This window comes from Alligator sinensis, unplaced genomic scaffold, assembly GCF_000455745.1.
Source record: "Alligator sinensis unplaced genomic scaffold, ASM45574v1 scaffold849_1, whole genome shotgun sequence".
Classification (NCBI taxonomy): Eukaryota; Metazoa; Chordata; order Crocodylia; family Alligatoridae; genus Alligator; species Alligator sinensis.
The window spans coordinates 67,552-90,125 of record NW_005842271.1 but is presented as its reverse complement, the minus strand read 5'-3'; the positions used below and the strand labels follow the sequence as shown (position 1 = coordinate 90,125).

The window sequence follows — 22,574 nt, the reverse complement described above, 5'->3', positions numbered from 1 at the left end:
AGCAGGAAGTGACCACTCATTCAAGTCATAGAGTTACCCAAGACAAAGATTTCTATGGACAGACATTGTAGTTGACTAGCCTATTAGAATCCGTACAGCTGTACTGTCAAGTGAAAAGCAGGCTCATCCACAATGCTTTTTAAGCATCTTTTTTTTTCCAGTCCTGAAGGCTAGTTCTGTTCTAATAAACTCTGAGAACCTCACAAATACATTGGAAAACAGCCCCCCTTATGCTTTTCCAGATCCTCTCCCAACTTGGATCAGCTCCTTTCTGCTGAGTAAAGCTGGTAAAGTTCTTTCCCCAGGTAAATGTACCAGTTGCAAACAGCAGCAGCAAACTGGAAGCTGGTAAAGCTTGTCTTAAATTTGCTGGTGAAGGAAGCTGAATGATGCATTTTTCTCCCTTCCTTTCAGACAAGGACTTTCCTAATAGGTACTTCCCTCTGTTCTGGTATGGGCCACAGCCATTAGGGAAATCAAGAGCTATCACACTGAGTTCTTTTTCATTACTTTCACTGGCATCATTGTTCTTAGTTCCCCCAAAGTCAAGAGATAACAGTATCCCAAGCTCAGATCTTTCCCAGTTCCTTGAACCTTTTGTTCCAGGGCCTATCCTTCACCTGAACTGCACCTGCCTTCTCCAACAGTATGAAATCTGAGAACTGAAACCCTGCATAGTCCTCAGCTAGTGGGTGTTTTATTGCACTCTGAGTCATCACTTGACAATGCAAATGCATTTGGTGAATGTTCTCTTCCTGGTGCCTCACGCAAAGGATAGATTCCAAATCAATTTTTCAAAGCATTGCTTAGATTTCTTTCGAATGGACCTTTGCCCCAGCGTGCTCAGATTTCAAGTGGTGACCCTAGGAACTGTGAGGCCCTCACTGGCAGGTTTCTTTAAGGTTTGCCTGAGTTCCAGTGGCAGAGTTCAGCACAGAGGAACTTCACCTTGATTCTTCTGTACAGCCTTTGTTTTTCTCTCTTTGAGCCTTGTGCACACTCACTTTAGAATGATCTTCCCTGCAGGTAGCCTGCCAGCCACAAATTCTGCAAATCTAAGGCATTTGCCATTTTGGAACATCACCTTGAGCCTTTTCCTGTTAATGCTTTTATAACACGGAGCCCTAAAAATCATTCTTAGGCTTATTCCAGATTTTGATGATTCAGAACATCTCTCAGCTTTAGTTAATTTGAGGGGTATCATTTAGGGACCTAACTGTAAGATTAATTTAATCAAGCCTAGTTTCTTGGATGTCTGCATGCAACTAAATATTTTCCAGCCAAGACTCAGCCTTATTTCATACCAAACTCTTGTATTATAAGAGAACTGAAAATGCTAAGACTTCTGTTTTGAAATGCATTAAATGCATAATTTCTGAAGTATAAAGGAAGGCTGACAGGTCTCTTCCATTTCTCCCACAACTAATTAGCAATCCCAGATTTTGTCCTTATATTACACACAAAAAGTATAGTGAGGCCCCCTTCAGAATCCTTTTACCTTTAGACTGAATCTCTCATCTCTCTATTTTTAAGACATTAACAGCACTTCTTAATGTGTAGGGATGTTCTAAAAGCAGCCAGGGTTTTCTTTAGCTTCATCATGAAAGTTTTGTTGGCCAGCATCTCCTACTCTTGCATAGTTTGTCCTAGGCTGAGTTAGCTGCATTAGCCCAGAAGCTATCTTGGATCATCATTTATGGGGAGACACTCTCCAATATAGCAAGGTCCTGAGCTGTTGATGGTCTTAACCATTAAGACCAGGGCCTTCAATTAGCACAAAAGAAAATTAATCATGAACTTGTGTAGGGTGTAGTTCTCTCATCAGTTCATCTTTAAAGGACATGATCGACTATGCCCATTACAAGCTGCAGTCACTTTAGGTATGTCTACACCACAGCAGTGGTGAGTCCAAGTGTGCCCTAGCTACACACTTCTGCACAAGCTCTGCACTGGTAATGCTGCTTTTAGTTACCCAGTCTTCCATGCTTCTGCCTGTTTGACCCTTCATTATCTTTTTCTCTTTCTGGTTCAATGCAACCAGCTCCTGGCAGTACTGTCCACATTACTGAACATTTCTGCATATGAGAATACAGCTTTGGTTTTTTTATGTGTATTTGACACTAATCTGGAAGTTCCTATTTACAGAGATACTCTTCAGTGGGTGCATCTGCACGTTTATAAATGCATTGTAGTTACTGCATTTTCAGTTAATACTTCATTAAGGAAGTTTAGTACTTCCTTAATGAAGTATTAACTGAAAATGCAGTAACTACATTTACTGCACAGTACCACCAGCACATGGTTTTTTTGTGATGCTTACTGCACAGTAGCCTAATAACACTGCAACAGCATATTAGCACAGTTTTTGACTGGCACACTACTGCGCAGCGTTATTAGGCTACCGCACAGTAAACGTCTCGTGTAGATGTGCCCAATGACTTAGTAATTTTTATTCTAAGTAGTAAAATTCCTGTATTAATTCAGGTTGGATTTTTCTTCCTTCGAGTTGTTGCATACTCAAAATATAGATTTGTTGGGGGCGGGAGAGAGCAGAAGTATTGCTTGGGAATATACTTGCTTCTCTTGGCTTTTATACAGGGGTCTGGTGCTCTAGAAAATTCTTGTCCACAAGCAAACTATGATTGCTTAAGGGGTGGGACCATATCAATTATAATGCCCAGATTAATGGATATTGCATTGTTACAGAACTATTGCACAGGTAAGAAATTTGAGCAAGAACCATTCTGCTTTGCCTATTATGCATAGGCCAATGTAACAGACAATCTCTAGAAATAAATCTGAGTAGTAATTTGAATTTATGTTTTCTCTGTGTATAGCACCAGAGTAACCTACTGCAATTCTTGCAGGTTTATCACAAGCTTGGAAAAACAAATTTATACATTTTAAAGGAATTTGATATTGATTTAGAGAGGAATGAAGTATATAGAACCTGTGATTTGACTTGTTTCTCAAGGTGAAATTAAATAAAAAAGATCTACACAGTATTTTTTTTCCTTTCATCTTAAAGAGGGAAAAAAGTTCAGGTAGTGGTTTAAATAATCCTCAAGACCTTGGCAGGCAGTTCTGGCCAGTATTAAATGGAGACTGAGGCATGTACATGAAATGGGTGGTTCTGTACATCCTGAAAATGTGTAATGCTGAATATCTGCTGTATAATAGCATTTTTGTTTTCAGTGCAGTGAGTCACTGTTTTTACTGGATAATGAAATTACAGCCCATTCCAAGAGAATAATTTTTTTATGGACAATTTGTAGGCTCTGCACTCAAAGTAAAATTTTTAAACTCTAAAAATTCCTACAAGGAATTAACTGCACTGGAACGTGACTTAAATCAATATTTCTTCAAACAAAAGTTAGTTATTGTACCTAGACTAATTCTGTACACATTCAGTAATAGAAAATATATTTTATCTTTCTTAGTCCTGAATTTGCACAGCCAGTGGCCCACTGTGACTTGAGTGTAGCCAGTACTGTAGCTGTTCCGAAAGGTATTTTACCTTAAACTTCAAATTAACAGAGAGCTTCCTCTCTCCTCCCCCCATTTCTCTCACATCTCTGTTATGGATATAGTGCAGTCTGAACTTGTTGCACAACATCAGAATTGTTTCCACTGGGAGTGGGAGGGAACTGACTAAAACCTCCACAAAACTTCTGGGTTTGACTTTACAATTAACTTGAATATTCTCTATATGAAAGTTGACGAAAATTTTACAAATCCATTTAGCTAGTAGTTATTTTACTAGTATTTTACTGGTTATCAAGTAAATAAATTAAGAAGAAAGGAGTGTTTCAGTAGAATGGAGTGGGCATATGAATTGGTTCTAAGATCTCCCTATGGGGTGCTCAATAATGCACCAGAGAAGGAGGCAAGTAGCAGTGCTCCCTGAGCTCTAAAACAGACTGTTTGGCGGGTGAACCACATGATGAGTGAGGAGGGGGAATTGGAAAACCATGTGTGTTTTGATCCTCTTACATGGATGGAAACTGAAAAACCCTCCTGCAGAGACAAGAAGCAAGGAAGTCAGAAAACTGAAGGCTCTTGAGCCCCCTCTCTTTCCTGCCCCAGGAATTGATGAATATGGATATAGTTTTCAAAATGTAAGACAAATAAAATTAGAAGAAAAAAAAAAAAAGAAAAAGACTGAGCCTTTGCCACCCACTCATATTTAACTTAATAATGAAATTATCAGAATTGGTCTCAGGAACTTTAAACATTGGTTATGTGCCAGTTATTGGGTTCATTCCAAATAAAACTGTTTCTCTTCTAGTACTCCATAACTCCAGTACTCATTTTAACTGAAACAGAATAGCTGAACAGCTTAACAAAACCCAAATGGTCATAGACACTTCTTTTCAATCATGTGGTCCTCTGTATCTCCTTCATCTCTCCAACATGCTCTCAAACACACTGTGCCATATTTTGATACCATCAAGAATTACCAAACTCTTTTAGTGGTTCCACTGAAGTTGCTTACAGAGTAAGATACTGCTCAATGTCAGTAACATTATTAGAGTCTGTCTCAATATTGTTTGGGGTCCATTTCCAGCCTGTGCTTGTTACAGTATCACATATCAATCACTGAAACCTCTCCATGTTTGCAAATAATAGTTTAAGAGAATTAAAAAAAAACCCTGCTCTCTTTTTTGCAGCTGACATGCTTTCTTTCTCCCTCCCCCCCTGCCCTATTTAAAAAAAAAAAAAATAGAAAAAAAGAAAAAGGAAAAGAAAAAAACCCTAATTCAAGAATATGAAAACCAGGAAGTTCTAAAACCAAAATGTAATATGAGCAAACTAGTAGGTTCTCTGAACCTCTTCAAACCTAAGAAAAAGAATCAATTGGAGTGTAGAGTGGGTTGACTTAATTTTACCCAAATCAGCTTGCATCAACTAACTTTTTCCTAATGTCCATATTTAAATTCTGTAATTTGCTGCACCTGGGATAATCTTCTATTTATATTCAGGCAAAAAGTGCATTTTATTATTCCAAAGGGGAGAATAGTGAGTAATTTCTGCAGTCTTTAAATGCCAGGAGCCCTAACACACCTATGTCAATATGATTGGGTTAAACCATACAAGCAGAGTTTGGACATGTTACAGAAAGATTTATCACCAACACTTCTAACTAAAATGATGTGTGCCCTTATTTTGTCCACGCATTGATTCTAAATCATCTAAATTTTTAAACGGATTTGCTTTATATGCAAAGACATCCATGATGTTCCCCTTTGATGTTAAGAAATAAGTGCTGGAACAGAAATTCTCATGACAAATCCAAAAACTACAATTTTAGTTGTATGTGCTGCCTTCCCGAATAAAATTTTAGGAGTTTTTTCAGTGTGCCTGTTCTAAACCTAGTCCTTTATTCAGAGTTTTAAAAAGCTTATTAGTGACTCTACATTGATATTTGAGACCTCTAAATAAGTATTCCTGAATATCATGGCTGATTTGGTCTCAGTGTTGCCTGTTGGTGATTTTGTTTGAAGGAGATGCCTGAAATTCCTCTTTATTTGCTTGTAAAGCAGTTTTGTGTACATTCAGCCTGTTTTGTGTAAATGATTAGATTAATGCAGCTGAATTAACATTCAGCCTGTTTTGTGTAAATGATTAGATGAATGCAGCTGAATTCCAGCCACAAAATGGGTGAATTGAATTTCAAAACCATTGCGGAGCATTTTTAATTTTTACTAGGAAAAAAGCTTGGATTAATGGTATATACTAAAAAGAGCTAAACCCCACAAATATGATTATTTTCAAACATTAAATATTCAAAAATCTGCAAGGAGAACTTTTTGACTACCAAATTCAAACATGTTCAAGAGAGAATCCTCTGTAAAAATACATTTAAAACAATTTATGAAAAACTTGTCAACCCATGCAGCTCAGGAATTTTTTTCCATGTGATCCAACATTTTCTTGTTACTCTTGCAGCCATCAAAAGAGATGGAGAAACCATGATTAAAGCATAGCTACCCCGACAGCAAAGTTCTTTTTGAATTATATATTTTCACTGTAGCTCCAGGACTTCCTGGTTTTTGGGGGACTTGAAATAGTGAAATACTACAGGACAGGCTTTTTCAGTGGTATTTCCGGCTCAGCTAAAATCAGGAAGTAGTGGAGCTCTCAAGAGAGTGCCTGATTTTGTGAGGTTTCCAAACCAGAAAGGTTTGGATAAGTTCAGATAAAGCTTGGATAAGCATCCAAACTTTGGAAAGCCAAACATCAATGACAGACCTTTTGAGGTTCACCATTGCTAGTTTTTATAGAGTGGCGAGAGATGGTCAAGACTGATTTAGAGAGTCTGGGTTTAAAACATATCTAGCCAACAACATATCAGAGGGGAATTAGGAGACAATTTTCCTTTTTTGGAGGTTTAGTTTAATTCTTAATTTATATTGAGTAGAAGGAACACTGGTTTCTTTAGTCTTAAAGGAGAGTTGGTCAGACTTATTGCGACTTTAGGTGTGTCTACACTGCCATCTTCTGGTATAAACAATGCTAAACAAAGGTTGTTTTTTTTAATATCTTTCCTAACACACTGGGGTGTATTAAAATAGAATATCTTTTTAATTATTTTTTCAACAGGAATGTGATCAAGTTCACATAGATGATGTTTCCTCTGATGACAATGGGCAAGACCTAAGGTAAGCTGTATTTTTTTTCTCTTCATAATTTTATTTTCTGTAAAGATTAAACTTCAGCTTTTAAAGGAATACATTGTATTTATTTTTAATATATTTTGGGTGTTTGCAGTACCTACAGTTTTGCAACTGATGGCTTCCATGCAGCTGCAAGTAGTGCAAACCTTTGTCTGCCAACAGGTGTGAGAGGAGGGGTGGACTGGATGAGGAAGCTGGCTTTCCGTTACAGAAGAGTAAAAGAATTGTATAATACTTACAAGAACAATATAGGAGGTGAGTTTAAAGAGTTTATGCTGAAAACAAGTTAAAATACCCATCCCATTACACTTGAAGGAGTATTAGAGGACACCAAACAATCATATTCCAATCTACCATGGGTTGTTACTTGAAAAGGGGCATGGGTGCTAGTGCTTGGGAGCCCACGTCAACTGTTATATGGTAACCGTTATCTTGACATGCTCTTGTAGTGATACAAAATGAGCTAAATACTGTACGTTTAACCGAGATATTACCCCTGGTTAAACCAGGTTGCATTATGCTTATATCCCCATAGAAACATGCAGATGTAACACTTAAACATCGGACAGTTGCCAATCAACCACATTTCATAACCTCACAGGGGTCTGTCGTATTCAAATAGTTGTTTGGTGCTCTATGTAGACTCTATGGTAATTTACCAGTGCCAAATTAATATGCCTGGGAAACCTCCCTGTGAATAATAAAGTAATTGGAATTAGTTCTATTAAAGTGTAACATAAGTGACTGATCTGGGGATGTGCTGCTGTGCAAGAGGATTGGATTCCCCCTGTCTGTGACTGAGGGAATCTCGAACATGGTGGGAACAGAATACCTAAAGTGAAATCCTGGCCAGATGGAAGTAAAAGGCTGCATTCAAGGAGATTTCTGTGAGACTAGAGTTTTTTGCTTGAGTCCTAGTTTGGACTCAGTAACAAAATTCTCGCTGACTTAATGTCTGTGCCAGCCATTTACTTTAAGCTATTCCTTGAGGTCGGGTATCTTCCTTCATGTACCTGTCAGGCTTTTTCATTTGATTTTCACCGGCCTTTTTCATCATCCTGCTATTTTGTTGACCTGACTAGTCACTATACTCAACCTTCCAAATTCTGTTGAAAGTTTCTGCAAGCAGGCACCTCATTTGACTGATTCTGTGATAACAGATCCAGAAAAGGTTTTCCAGTCCTGTCGCTGTTATACCACTAGCTGATTCATTACTTCTGTGGCGGGCATGTCCTGAAGAATCAGTAGCAAACTTACCTACACACAATGAAGGCTTTTATACTATGGTTTACTCTGCTGGATATCTTAGTAATTTTAAAGTGCCACTAACAGGAGTAGAATTGAAGGAGTCGTTCTGAGTCCTACAGCTGTGAGAAAAGGTTGGATCAGTCCAGAACATTCCTCTAGGATTTAGATGGCCAGGCAACCTACCTCTGAAGAGACAGGAGAACTGCATGTCAGACAGAACATGGAGGGAGCTAGGGGGTGGACATCTTCAGATCTTCACTCCCTTTCCAAGTCCACACACAATCGAGGTGGGGAGGGGCTCAGGGGCTCCTTCGTGGGAAGAGGTCCCAGTGAGCACTCCAGTGTTTCTCCAAAGTAATTTGGCATAAGTTCAGAAAAGCCTAAGTCTCGGTTCCTTGTAACAAAAATGTAAGGGTTGTAGTCTTGCTTTGGCAAGTCCAGCTATCAGCAATAGGAATCGTGAGTTATGATGACACGAGTTTCAGTCCCCATAGTAAACATTTTATTGAAAATGGAACCAACTAATATCTTTCCATTTTTATTAGCTAAGATTCTTTACTTGCAGAGAGATTAAGTGAGTTAAACTATCTAACAAGTAAATGATAATCCCCTAAGAAACTGTCCTCCCTGGAGAGTCGTATTGCTGTTATGAAATGGGATCTTTAGACATTAAAAATACAGCAAAACTATCTGATCTACAGATTTACTGGGCATTCTCAGAAAAGCTCCTAATGTGTCTAGAATTTTAAAGCCACCATATTTCATGAAAAGATATTGAAATAACAAGAGTCACCGTGAGGGTGAAATGTGTTTACATGGTATGTTCTGTGTGTATATTTCCTTTATCTTGATAAATATTATTTATGCATTACCGATTTTGTAATTTGTTCCACTATTAATGGCCAGTTCACACATGTATTTTCTTCCCATCAACTTTTACAACATTTTTTTTTTCCCCTCACAGGGCAATATCATTTCAAAATAATGCCTGAAACTAAGCATGGCTGAGCTATGTGGTCGGAGCTAATTTAATACCAGCCGTTCAAAAATGTCAATCACCCAAGTTAGGAATATAGAACATAAGACTGAAAGATATCATCAGGCTCAACCCCCATCCTATAAGCCTGTTAATAAACTTATCAAGCAATATCTTAAAATATCTAGGCTTTAAACTAATTAAGTCTTAAAACTCAGGTGGCTGAGTAAATTATATCTAATAGTATTTAATGGTAAATTATAAGGAAGCAGCTTTCTGCAGTTTATCGGAGACACTATAAAATAAGAGAGGACAGGAAGTTTACAAGTATTTCTAGGCTTCAGGTACAAGGTGGGAGACAGTATTTAGGAAAAAGTAATAGAAATAATAATATGATATTAACAGAGAGACTGACTTTCAGTAGGAAATTCAGTAGGAAATGCAGTACTGTAGTGTTATTACCCTGTGCAGCAGTCCTCCAGTAGGTTGTGCAGGAAGTATCAGTGCATGAGAAAAAACTCTAGAAAGTGTACTGTACAGAAATAATTCTGCATAGATGGGTAAAGGTAGTACTTCTTTTCCACCTCTGACTTCTATATGAGAAACAAGCGGGTTATTAATGAGAGCTCAGGTGCCTTCAAGGCCCCTCTAAAATTCCTTGATTTTGCTTAAAACAAAAACATTACAACAGTGCAGAGAATTAAAATGTAACTCCGTGATCATCATTGTAATTAATTGGGGTCTTCTTGCTGACTTCAATAGGTGTGTTCCATCATGTCCTAAACACAGAATTCAGATAGAAAACATTATTGCAAGATCCATGTGTTCCAGCTAAAACTGACTTTAACTGGTTTTTCTTCTTCATTTATATACAAGGACTCCTTGGCCCTGCTAAAAGAGATGCATGGTTGCAGTTAAGAGCAGAGATTGAAGCTCTGACAGACTCCTGGTTGACAAATGCACTTAAATCATTATCAATTATTAGCACAAGGTATGTATTTATGTATGTTCTAAGAACATTAATATTATTATTATTATTTATATGATTATCTTTAGTACTTCAGCAGAATAGCTTTCAGAAACAACCCAACAGTAATTGGATAGAGATCTTATTTGCTGAGTAAACAGATTTCTACATCAGAGTCCCCAGCAGTTATTAGAAACTTATGGAAATGCTTAATACAAAACCTTTTGAGAATTGTCCTATTAATATATATATATTGATACATATTTGGAGTTATTATAACTCTTAAAATTATGATTTTGTGGAATCCATCTTCAAATTCCAAATTTATGTTTGCAATGTTTCTGTATTGTGTGAATCTATACATGTATCTGTGCACTGCACAATACTATAGTGCATAAAAGCCCAGAAACCAAAAGTGTTTCTCCTCTCTCCTTTCCCCCAGACATAACTTTGTGTACATATGTGAGGTCTGGGGTTTTTTTAAAGAAAAAAATGTTATGTTAAACCATAGTAATTAGAACTTAGTATTCCCTCCCCTAAGAAATAATTGTAATCATTGTTTCTTAGAATGGACAAAACAATAATAATATAAACTCCCCTTGCTGGTTTTATAATAATGTGTTCACAGAGCAACCACATTCCCTCTGAAATAATCAGTAATATAAGCATAACAGTGTGGAAATAAAACACATGATTCTATATTGCCTTGTGTTTCAAAATAAGCATGGGTTAAAAGAAGAATTGATTTTAAGTGGGGGAAAAAACAAAGCTGGTAGAGTAGAAAGAACTATTTTAAACATGTATGCATTTTTGCAGACAGCAAGTAAGGTGGAAAATTATTACATTTTAGCAGTATTTTTGACCAAAAGAATAAAAATGATAGCAATGCAAGTAATTTTATTGTAGCCTACTTCTGAAAGTATTATTCACCCAAAGTTCAAAAATTGCATTTTGAAATTAGTGTCCTTTAAGCAACCGGAGGTGCCAAGAAAAAGTTTCTCATTATATATAGAAGTTAAGTAAACCATTCATTTTGTCTTCAAATATTATACATTCCTCATAATGGATGTATAAAATATGAGAGTAAGAGCATGACCCCTGTTTTACAGACAAGAAATGATAATGCAGTGAGGTTGCCTACCTTGCCTGAGGTTGCACATAGAATCTGTAGAAAAGCCAGAAGAAGCTGCCACAAGTTCTTAGTCCTAATTCTGTCATTACCATATTAACTTGAATACAATACAATCCTGAAAATAAGATAACCCCAATAATTAGATTCTGTATATGGAAAATTTATATGCATAATATAACTTTCCAGGTAGAGAATCTAATTATTGGAGCTTTCCCTTGAATTTTTCCTTCTTCCACTGCAGGGAAAATAAATCTGAGGGGTGATCAGGTGGCCCCCTTGCCCTCTGCCCTCCCCAATTTCTTTCCCCTGAAGTTCCTCCCCCCCCTTACTGTCAGACCCTCTCCCTGAGCACATGGAAGTGAGAAGCAAATTTTTCCCATTTTACCCTTTTACCCATGCTTCCCAAACTTTACATTATCCCCTCAAAGACAAGTTACAAGCGATCTTTTACCCTTTTACCCCTCTCACACTTTTTCATCTAATTGATCATTAATAACAATTAATTGTCAGTTTGAGAAGTGTGTTTGTGTTAGCAATACTGGAACCTAGATTTCAAAAGTAACTGGGGATTTGAGGTATCTTGTTTTTTAACATTCTTCAATTCATCTTAAAAGGATAACATTTTCTTAGTGTGGGTATTGAATCCTTTCTGAAAATCATGCTAATATACTTTGTCTAAACCACTATAAGCTTTGGACAAAGGATCATACTTTGACAAAGGATTTATAATGAAACATTCTTGATGCTAGTGGTGCAGAGGCCCTACTACTAAGTGAGGGTAACGCAGTTGGTTTGACAGCTAACATTAGCAAAGCTTGAAAGCCACCTTCAGTGCCATGTTTCTGGTAGTTTAATAAAGTATTAACTAAATCACTTTTTGATAATAGATTGTTACATAGATTCAAACTATTTCTCTCCCTTTAGGAGTAACTGTGTAAATGTTTTGGTAACTACAACCCAACTTATCCCAGCACTTGCAAAAGTCCTGCTATATAGTTTAGGAGGTGCTTTTCCTATTGAAAATATTTACAGTGCAACCAAAATAGGTAAGTTTGCATTTTACATTCTCAAATTAAACTTTTTTTTTTTCATTTGTACTAGATAGAGATGGATTCAAAATCAGTTTTCTAGTATTATTAATGTTTAGGTAGAAAGTAGATTGTGCATTTCCTCCAGTTTTAAGATTTATTAGTGCTTTGAATGCTTGCTAACAAGAAATTTAAACTTCCATGTTCACTGTGGTTATTGCTAATCCCAGTACTTTCTTCACATTTATATGTTGTTACAGTTGTACAGTTGCCATCTAAATATATACTTCTCCCAGCAGAAGTTTTATCTTTTAGTTGTTAGTCATATAGTACACTGACCCAGCTTATTACATAAACCATCACCATTACGAGTTCTGATACCTAAATTACATTAAGGCTTAGAGACCCAGTTCAATTGTATTTTAAAATGAAGATCTTCATTTTGTAAATAAAACTCCAGCATCTAATATCATATACTAATTTATCATATGTGAGTTATTACTTATGAATATATATTACATGTAAACAGATATGAATAACTTCTAATATTCACTAACAAACAAGCCATTATAATGAAGACAAGCTGAAAATAAAGCCAAGGCGTGGGTTTTGGCAGGTACCTAAAGGAGTCAAGCACCCAGCTCCCATTGTACTCCAGCATCTTTAAGTACCTCTGAAAATCCTCTCTGTAGTACACAATGTGCAAATAGAGAAAAATGACTGATGTTTTCCAACTAAAAATGCTTATGCCAGCTAAGTCAGAGGACAAACCTAGTTCATATTGGCATCTAAAGATCTTCCTTGTGCTACCTAACCACTGGAAGTCATAGCTCAAGCCTAAAATCTTGTTCTAAATCAGGACCTCACCATTTCAGTGCTCTGTGGCACTAACTTTAACAATTAATAATCTTGGAGTTCCCTTGCTTTTGTTCTTTTGTTCATTAGGTTTAAATACAAGTATATAACAGTTAACAATCGGTCAGAGATTTCACTGATCAACAGGGCCATGAATTGCATTTACAATAAGTTTTAAATGAAAATACACCTTTCCCCAACATAATGAAAAATACTTGCTTTATTATTTAATGAGCTGCAATGCTCCATGAGGTGGAAACGCACCAAAATATTATAAACTCAAAGAATTTAAGTAATGCAGATATCCTACAGTATTCGGCCCTCCATTTAATGGGCATCGTATTTCTGTCAGCCTGCCTGTTTTGGAGTAGACTGTACAAATAGCACTCAGGAGCACAGCACTGTGGAGCAGCACTCAGACTGCTCTACAAGGTGATGTGGAAGAGCTCTGTTTCTGGAAGATGGAATCTCTCAGGAAGGTGGAATTCTCCCCAGGCATGCAGGGGGAGTCTGTCTTTTTAGGGGTACAATTTAGCCTCTCTGCACACAAGGCCCTCAATCTACTCTCTTTTGAATGGGTTATACTCTGGGGGTGTCTGAACAGAGTTGTCTTTACACACTCCTGAACACAGGGGCTATAATTGTGGCTGGCTTTTACATTCATGGCAATCTGGTCCTCATTCATCAGTTCCTAAATACAATGCTTGTCCTATTCTTAAGCCTCCTTTATTGTCATTGGCTTAGCCTGCTTACCTCTGCGCCTATGTAAAAGAGGCAGATGTTCGAAACCATTTCCCTGTAATGTACTGCCTTGGTTTGTTGTTGTTAGCATGCCCCTCATCCCATGACAGCTCTTCCTCCTGCCTTGTTATTCACAGCAGTAAATGCAATTTAAATGTAACTGCTACTGTCCCTGAAAAATTATTATTATAATAATCTGGAAACATTTAAATTCAATCTTCTTTTGTTTTTACAATGCTGGTAATATCAGCCATCTGTTCCAGCCCAAACCTTTACCTTGGTGGCTTTTCCATGGGGTTAGAAAAGAGATCTAATATCAGATAAAGCCGCTTAGCCTGACCAAAGGAATTCAACTGCCTTCTCACCAGTTTTAGCTGTGAAACAAGCCAAAGGCTTGGAGCTATAAAAAAAACATGCTGTTCAGTAAAATTCACTTAACCCTTTGTTGAGCTTCAGGATAACTCATGTGATGGCTTGAATAAGCAGTGCATTGTTTTACAGGCAAAGAAAGCTGTTTTGAGCGTATAGTGTCCAGATTTGGCACTAACATAACTTATGTTGTGATTGGAGATGGCCGAGATGAGGAGCATGCAGCTAACCAGGTAACTTCACTCTGAACTCTTATCTCATTTATCTTCCAGGAAAAGAAAGTTGCTTTGAACGAATAATGCAAAGGTTTGGCAGAAAAGTAGTATATGTTGTAATTGGGGATGGTGTAGAAGAAGAACAGGCAGCAAAAAAGGTAACCTGTCTCATGAAATGTTGGTGTGATACATAGCTACTAATGCAAGCCTTTCTGTTTGCATTTCCATTAGTGTTGCACAATGGCAAAATGACAAATATTTTAAATATAGAGATGCAAGGCAACAAGAGCATGTTAAGGCCAACACTCACATTACAATAAACCATTTGGATTCTAGCATTTGCTTTCTGATGATGCGGAAAAGAAAAGTGACAGAAAAAAAAAAGGTATCTTGACAGGAAAAAAAAACCCGTTTATTTAATTCCAAGGAAATTAAACATAATTTTACATGAGAGATACAATAAAGTGAGGGAGAGTTGATTTCTTTTCTTTTCTTTTCTTTTCAAGACACATTCAGGAACCAGAGAGAGAGAGAATGGAGAAAACTGGCAAAAGTATTGTGTCAAATTTCAATTACCACAAAGGCAAAACAACCTATTAAAATATTACTAAAGGAAAACTGTTTCATTTTAAAATATAATTTTTTCAAGAAAGATACAACTAAAAAGAAATAGCACAAATGTACAGATAGAAACAGTTTCTTTAAAGTAAATCAATAGTTTATTTCTTTCACAATCAGTTTTCCCAATCACAAAACTCATAAGCATGAAGTATTAGCTAGTAAGTTGTCATTATTTTGAAACAGAACAAATTGGTAATCTATGGAAGGCCAGCACATTCCACATGCCAGCATAACTCCCAGCAATGTGAAAAAGTTGTACTTGTCATATTATACTTTATGTCTCCTGCTTCATGACCAAAAATACTGACATCAGACATCAACATTGAAGATGGCAAAACTAAAAGCTGTCTAGTTTTTGGTGGCTGTTCTAGGTTTGTTTTACCACCTCAGCTACAACAGGAACAAATCAAAATGCTCATTCCAAATGGTTGCTTATATTAGGTGCAGTACTGGTGATGGGCCTCTTATAATCTGTGCTAAATGCAGGTGGTTGGATTTTTGGTAGTTTCCAGTTGGCATGCTTTTCTCTAACTGTAGTTGTACTTGCATGAACAAATATGGTATTCAGAGGGATGGACAAACACAGCACTTTACAAATAGATCTGAACTTTACAAAAGTGAGGTTCTTACCTCATTCTGGATAGCTACTGTATAGAATATTAATAGAAGTACCCAGGGCTAGCATGGATAGAACCGTAAGTCACTAAACTGCATCTACTAGCAACTACCGTGGCTGCGTGTAGCCTGAATCATCTCTTTTAAACCAGTATTTTCATATTTTCTCTCCTGAGCAGTTTTCCCCCAGCTGAACAAAAATGTATGTTCCTCTCTATTGAAAAATGCTGATGGCCCTTTAAACAGTCACTGAATATTTTGAACAATAATACATGAATACCAAAAATAGAGATGCCCTGTTATCCTTGATTTTCTAATTAAGTCCATGCTAGCAGAAGAATGAATTGCCCTTGCCAGATGTGCTTCTTTCACTGCATTTGGGCCTATTTCCAGTGTCAATAGTAAAACCCGCTATCCAATGTATTTCCTCCTAGTTCTAAGAATTAAGCTCAGATCTATTTTAGTCTGATTTTTGTCAGTACCTAACTAACAAAGATCAGGCCACAAGCATAATGTTCAATATATACTGTTGTGAGTCAGGTTGGACTCATTGGTAACTTGCCTTCTTAAGTAAATGACAGAGTAGTGTTCATTTTTCCTCACCTTTTCTTCCCTAACCAATGCAGCACAACATGCCTTTCTGGAGGATATCAAGTCACTCAGACCTCTTGGCTCTACATCAAGCACTGGAACTAGAGTATTTGTAACTGTATTCTATAGTTGACGATCCTTTTTTATATTTCAAGTACACTGAATTTTTATGTGTGATTCGATGCCTCTGGCTTTACACATATGAATTGTCTTAAGAAGGGAAGAAATATTTGGAATGGAAATTCCAAAATGAAGAATTCAGATTGCTGAATGGAGTTAAAACGTTAGTGCTACATAAGGAAGCTCTATGGTCTTATATATGCAACGTTTTTAATAAATAAAAACTCTGGAGGTTGCTGGTACACACTGAATGAGCCCTAGCAGGAGTGAAAAAGGACTCATACTTGCAAAGCACCAACATGCGTTTTCCGACCGACAAGGTGGTGTTCAACAACATTCCTCAATATGGGATATATTCTCAGCACTGAGGTTTGAATCAAACTTTAGCCTACCTAACCCAGAAAATCTGAATTGGAATGCACTCAGACTGTATAATGACAATCCTGTCTAGACCTGTAATTTGTGTAAATTATTGATGAAGATAATTTACTGTGACTTTATTAGCAGCTGATTTTGGAAGTGGATGCAATTTTTGTTTTTTGAGGGGGTAGGGGGTGGGAGTGGGTTATATAATATTGTCTCTTTTATAAGTTTGGCAAACAGAATGTGCATAATGATGTGTTGTGCCTTAAAGACAAGACCGTGTTTGTGTGTTACAATGTAATTTTGGTTAAAAACTATGTAGATAAAACAGAAAAATCTTTGTGATAATTTTTGACATGACCAAATTTCAAATTCAAGTAATCAAAGAGCAGGGCTGAATCAAAAACATTTAAGTATTTTTTGCAGTAAGAAGAAATAAAGAAAAGTTTGTGTTTTTATTTGGATTCTGAATAATTCCACTAATCTTGTGAGACAGTTAAGAGGATGTTGGAAGCTGAAATGAAATTGGGGACCATCACCCTAAAGCTAAAGCAAATGTTGAACATCCTGAACACCGTTTCTTGATTCTCATATAAGAAAACTAAGAGCCATATTCATGATTAATCTACAGTCCACCAAAAAAAACACAAAACAACCCATAGAGAGCATCTGTAAACATCAAAATCCAGCAAAAAGGTATTTAACATGCAACAACTAATTTTAATTGCATGGGTCCAAGAGGGAAAAGAGCTGTTATGAGCAGAGATGGAAAAAATGCTACTCAAAAAAGAGGGAATGTAAAATCATCTCTTACAAGTCAGATGCATGGTTTTGTCTGTGCTTAGGATACCCAAACTGAGTCAAAATTGCTGAAGTATCAGACCTAATCCATAATCCAAATTATGATGCTGACCATTACATGAGCACATTCTATTTTGCTAGATTTAACAGTGGTTTAGTTGCTTCCCTTTTCTATTACATGGAAGAATGGCATTCATCAGCCTTGGTCTTATAGGATTTCTTTTTCACTGTTTTTATTGAACATGCATACTGTATGAATAAGAACTGCTCTAGTATTTTTAATTGGAAATTTCTGATTGAAATTTCAACATTTGGGAGAGGACAAACAGAGCTGAATTTCTGAAGAACCGTTGGGAGAGATTTTCCCTTTGTTTTACCTGTTTCTAACATAATCATTGTGGTCAGTGCAAGCAGTTCCCCACCTAAGCCACCTTCCTGCTCTCTTCATATAGTTTCCCAGATTAGGAATGGAACTAAGGATCACATTGCATTGCTGCAGCCCCAGCACCCCACATTTGATTCCAGTGCCATGAAGCAATTGGAAATGTTATCACTTCAGCGCTGTTGTGGAGGATGGCAATTGCTTTTCCTTTTGTTGATACTAAATGCGGAGACCCATGTGGGGTCCACATGCTCTGACGTTTTATAGAGATACAGCCATGAGAGAATGTGAAAGGCAAATGCCAGCGGCATCTGTGTAATTCTGGTATTCAGTGATGAAGTGCAGTCCTCCCACTCAACTGTGAAACCAACTTATACACCAGGTACTTACATGAAATGGCTACTTTGCTATTTTAAATTACATAGACCAGGGGTTGGCAACATATGACCCGCAGGCCAGATCTGGCCCTCGCTGTCATGGAACCCAACCCATGGAGCTGGAGGTCTTTGCTTGTGCCCACACCAGACCCAGGCAGCAAAGAGCTGCTGCCACTGGCACTTCTGCCCACCCACCTGGCTCCAGTCCTATGCAGACTAGATGGTTTTAGTGGCACGTCAGTGGTGGAGAGCTTTGCTTATGGGAGCCACAGGAGCCATGCCTGCACTGCCACTGCTTCTCCCAGCCCTCCTACTTCCCAGCTGAAGCATGGGCACAGCTTTCAGCTGGTGGGGAGCTGCACAGGGGCCAGGCAGCTTCCAGCTGTGCCTACACCACAGCTGCAGGAGCAGGCTGGAGGAGAAGTGGCAACGTGGGCACAGTCTGCAGATAGCTGGCTTTGGCACAACTCCACATCAACTGGAAACTGTTCCTGCTCCACAGGCAGAGAGCAGGGGGCTGGGAAGAAGCAGCAGTGGTGCAGGTGCAAGGAAAGCCCCCAGCCACTGACACACCACTGAAGCCACCCAGTCCACGTGGGCCGGAGCCAAATTGTTCTGGCCCACAGATTGTAAATCATTTCCACCCCAGCCCCTGATGTAAGCCAAATCACATCTCTGCAGGTAAAAGCATGGCCCCATTAAAGTCAATAGGAATACTCCTTTATAATGAATTCCTCTGCCTCTGCTGGAGGTTTGTACCCAAGTCATTCACACAACAAACTAATGTACAGTTTTCATTTGGTGTAGATGAAGTATACAGTCATCATGCAGGCCTTGTCCCATTGAGACACCTATGTACATGAGAAATACAGTATGAGGATTCTTCTTTCCCTTCTTGAAAGATTTCTATGACTAAAAAAATATTCAAGTATTTCAAGTCTGGTCAGATTTGGGCTTGAGTTTAAATTTTATGCGAAAGTCCATTCTAAAACTTACAAAAGGGTTTCCTTTAAAAAAATCCCAATGGGAAAAAAGTTTAAAAAAAATAAACCCACAGGTAGCAGCAGTTATAGTGTATGAGAACCTAAAAAATAAACTAAAACTAAAAATGCTATTTTGATATGGTAAATGTGATTATTTTCATTTTTTATAAGTGAAAAAGTTATTGTAAATATGCTAAAGACCATTACTCTTCAAATGACTTAAAATTTTTCAGGGTTCCTTTCAAAAGTTAGTTATAACAACATACAAATAACCCATAGACTGCCATTGATTTTTTTTTTCAAAAAATTGCACTGGCCTTATCGAAACTGTAGTTCAGTCTACGGTTCAGTGAGCAATATGTGTTAATTCTGGAACCTTCTATGTACCACCATAATCCAACCTTAGCTAATTTATAGTTTTTTGAAAATGTACATAATTTTATCCAGTTCTACATGACACACCAAATACCAAAGTCCTGAAAAAGAGCTGTAATTCCTTGTGTACTAATATACATACTTTGATGTAAGAGCAAAGTAGTACGTACAACGTCTTTATACATAATCTCTTCATGTGCTTGTCTGCCTTGGATGCAGAATTTATTATAAGACTTTCTGCATGAAAAAAAGCAGAGGAAAATAACTATAGTAAAATCAAACTGTTCCATGTGGGCATGATTGAACCTAAGTTGAGGTTTGGTCATTTGGACTTTGAGTGCATTTTAATTCAATGTATATGAACTATCATACAGTCAGAAACTGCCTTCTCTTTAACCCCTCCTGTAAGATGCAAGATGTCATGTATGCAAATACTGTGTGAAATTAAAATATAGAATATCATGCCTTTTGCAGAGACTGTAGCATCCTAAAGTGAGTACAGTACTTTAACATTAGGCACTGTTAATGTTGAACTTGCAGAATATAAATAAGTGCAGTTCCATTCAGAGTAGGCAATAGCTTTCACAACTACAATACAATATGGATAACTTAGTACTGTTCAGTATAACGGTAAAGCAGTAAAATGAAATCACTTTAGGAATACTTGCAGATCATGCAGATAGATAAAGGTGATGGCTGGCTCCCAGAATTGGATGTTGTTAGTGTTCAGTATGAGCAGCAATACATGCGCCCAATACAGGTGCAAAAGCTTGTTCCAGTGTAAGCACTGACACAGGAGATGATTCCAAACCAAAATCCTGGATGCAAACACTCCTGATCATGGGTAATTGACATCCTTTTCAAATCTCAACTTCCAAAGTTTGTAGATTTGGCCCATTTTAAGGAAACTGTAGGTTCTAGCTCTGAACTTAAATCCAGATCCAGGCTTTTGGTTCAGGAGTCATCTCTACTTTACATGCTCAATACCAAGAGTTTGGTTTAAATGAATATGGTATTTAGTATCTCTGAAGAGGAATTTAAGTGACATGAGCCAAAATTGCGTTTTGACTCCCAGCATTAATCGCATTTTGGAAATCTCATTGAAGAAGCCAAGGATCTCTGTCATGTATTAGCAAGTTATAGTTTATTGGGGCCTACGTAATTTAAGAAAATGTAAATTAATATTAAAGCTTGTAAAATATGTACATCTTTACTATTTCTCAATAAACACACTCAGAAATGTTGTCATTTTCTGCACTATACCATGCTTCAAGAGTTTTGACTTGTGTTTGAAATCATTAGCACACAATTGTCTCTGTTAAGGGCTAGGATCTCAGTCATTGAAGATTATTATTTTTATATGCTCCTTAGACATTCACTTTGTTACCTGTAATATTTCCATGCTAGTGTTTTCCTTCATCTAAGGGCTTCAAAATGTTTGGGTGGGTCAGGAGGCATTCAGCCCCCTGAGAGTTCCCATTGTGGATACTACTTTGTTCCTACTTCTTTATGGCCCAACTCTGCTCAGAAACATAGAGGAACTGGTGACCTTGGGATGTAAGGGGCAATCACTCCACAAGAGCTTGCTGTCATCTGAATTATAACCTGCCCATGGCACATCCCACGGAAATTTGCTCACTCTGCTGCAACATGAAGCAAAGGAACAGCAATGGCATAATATTTTCTGAAAGAGGTGGGCTTGGATGTATTAAAAACTGACTATGAGAGAGAGATGGGTTTAAGTTAAGGGTCTGGTCTTGCAATGATGTTTCCCAGATTCAGAAACTCTCAGGTTAGGAGGTTCCACTTATGGGCTGTACATTTTTCCTAAAAGTCAGGTCAAAGCTTGTCTTCCCCAAAAATGGCTAATCTCATTTTATACTCTCTACCACTCCTGTCCATTGAATTTTCCCCATTTATCTCTGCCAGCAGTTTTCCTCAGAGACTGGTCCTACAACTAAATGTTACCCAATATGTGTATTAAGAACCTTGTGTCACAGGCTTGGGAACCCAGTGCCTAAAAGTCCATGTGGCTGGGATAAGGCTCTGCTCCCAGTTTCTCCACCCTGAACTCTGAAAAGGGTGAACCAGAGAGAAAAGTGTTGTTGTAGTCTGGCTACAAATAGACACAGTGTTCAAGTTAGGAAGATACTCTGCAAAGTTGGAGTAAAGACATGAAGTGGCTAGGGGGCACTGAGGAAAAGGTCAGAGCAGGAGAATCTGTGATGAGGTATTTAAGTTGCAGAGTAATGCACAAGAGGTAGGATGATGATGGAGACACTGATGGGAGCTAGGCAGTGGGCCAAGGTATGAGGGGAGTGAGGTACAACCAGAGAGGGCCTAGATCTGAGAGCAGAGTGGGTTTTGATCCCCTTACCAAATTCCATCCTTGTACAAGATGTGTCTGAAGGACACTTAGCAGTTGAGTGAGATGATGGCAAAGACCACAGGGGCAAGGACTCTTCAGGTATAGTTCTTTGAAGAGGGGCTAGCTGAATATAAGGGCTGTAACCTGGAAAAGGCTGCTGTAATTTGCAGCTGGGGTCGATGAATAGCTACAAGGCTTAGGTGGCTATGGGGAGTTGGCAATGACCCGTGACCCTATTGGTTATGTCAGAAAGGGGAGTGCACAGTGCTCCTGGGGACCCCAGCCTCAGTGTTCTGGACATGTGACCTGGAGGGTTATATCAAGGGCTAAACTGGAAACCTCTTTTAGAAGTGAACCAAAGAGGTGGCAAGTGAGACAGAGAAAGGTGTGGTCAACCCATTACACCTTGGAACAAAAACTTTGGTATACTTACGATATTTGCTGGGAACACAAATTGGGAGGTACTGTCAATCCAAAGGAGGATTGGAATATAATGCAGAGAGAACTAGATAGCAGTAGGAATAGGATGCAATGTAAAAGAAAGTGAAAAGTATGTGTATTTACTCCAGGAAGCCAAAAGCTCATAAATTAGAGAGGAAGAGACCCACACTGGGCGCATAAGAGAACAAGGCACCATCTGTATGATGCAGTCATGAAAGAGACAAATTCAACTCTAGGGTATGTTAGGTGAGGTATTTCAGGTATAAAGAAGCATTAATACCATTGTGGAAGGCACTGATGGGAGTGTGAAACAGGGAAGAGCTACTTAA

At 37.9% G+C, this 22,574-nt stretch overlaps 1 protein-coding gene across 24 annotated transcripts in view; it reads left to right on the top strand.

Annotated features, from left to right (window-relative positions):
- The window catches only part of EYA4 (EYA transcriptional coactivator and phosphatase 4), a 245,583-nt gene extending 224,891 nt beyond the window's left edge, over nucleotides 1-20,692 (top strand). For 19 of the 24 annotated variants that reach the window (XM_025209220.1, XM_025209217.1, XM_025209211.1 and 16 more), the window contains 6 exons: nucleotides 6,604-6,662; nucleotides 6,772-6,932; nucleotides 9,778-9,892; nucleotides 11,925-12,046; nucleotides 14,266-14,366; nucleotides 16,071-20,692. In XM_025209220.1, coding sequence (XP_025065005.1) covers nucleotides 6,604-6,662; nucleotides 6,772-6,932; nucleotides 9,778-9,892; nucleotides 11,925-12,046; nucleotides 14,266-14,366; nucleotides 16,071-16,151 — 639 coding nt within the window. In that variant the 3' untranslated portion in view covers nucleotides 16,152-20,692. Of the gene's footprint in view, nucleotides 1-6,603; nucleotides 6,663-6,771; nucleotides 6,933-9,777; nucleotides 9,893-11,924; nucleotides 12,047-14,125; nucleotides 14,227-14,265; nucleotides 14,367-16,070 lie in introns of all 24 variants that reach the window. The other 5 variants (XM_025209218.1, XM_025209210.1, XM_025209214.1 and 2 more) reach the window with 1 other exon arrangement.
- Nucleotides 20,693-22,574: the final 1,882 nt, after the last annotated feature.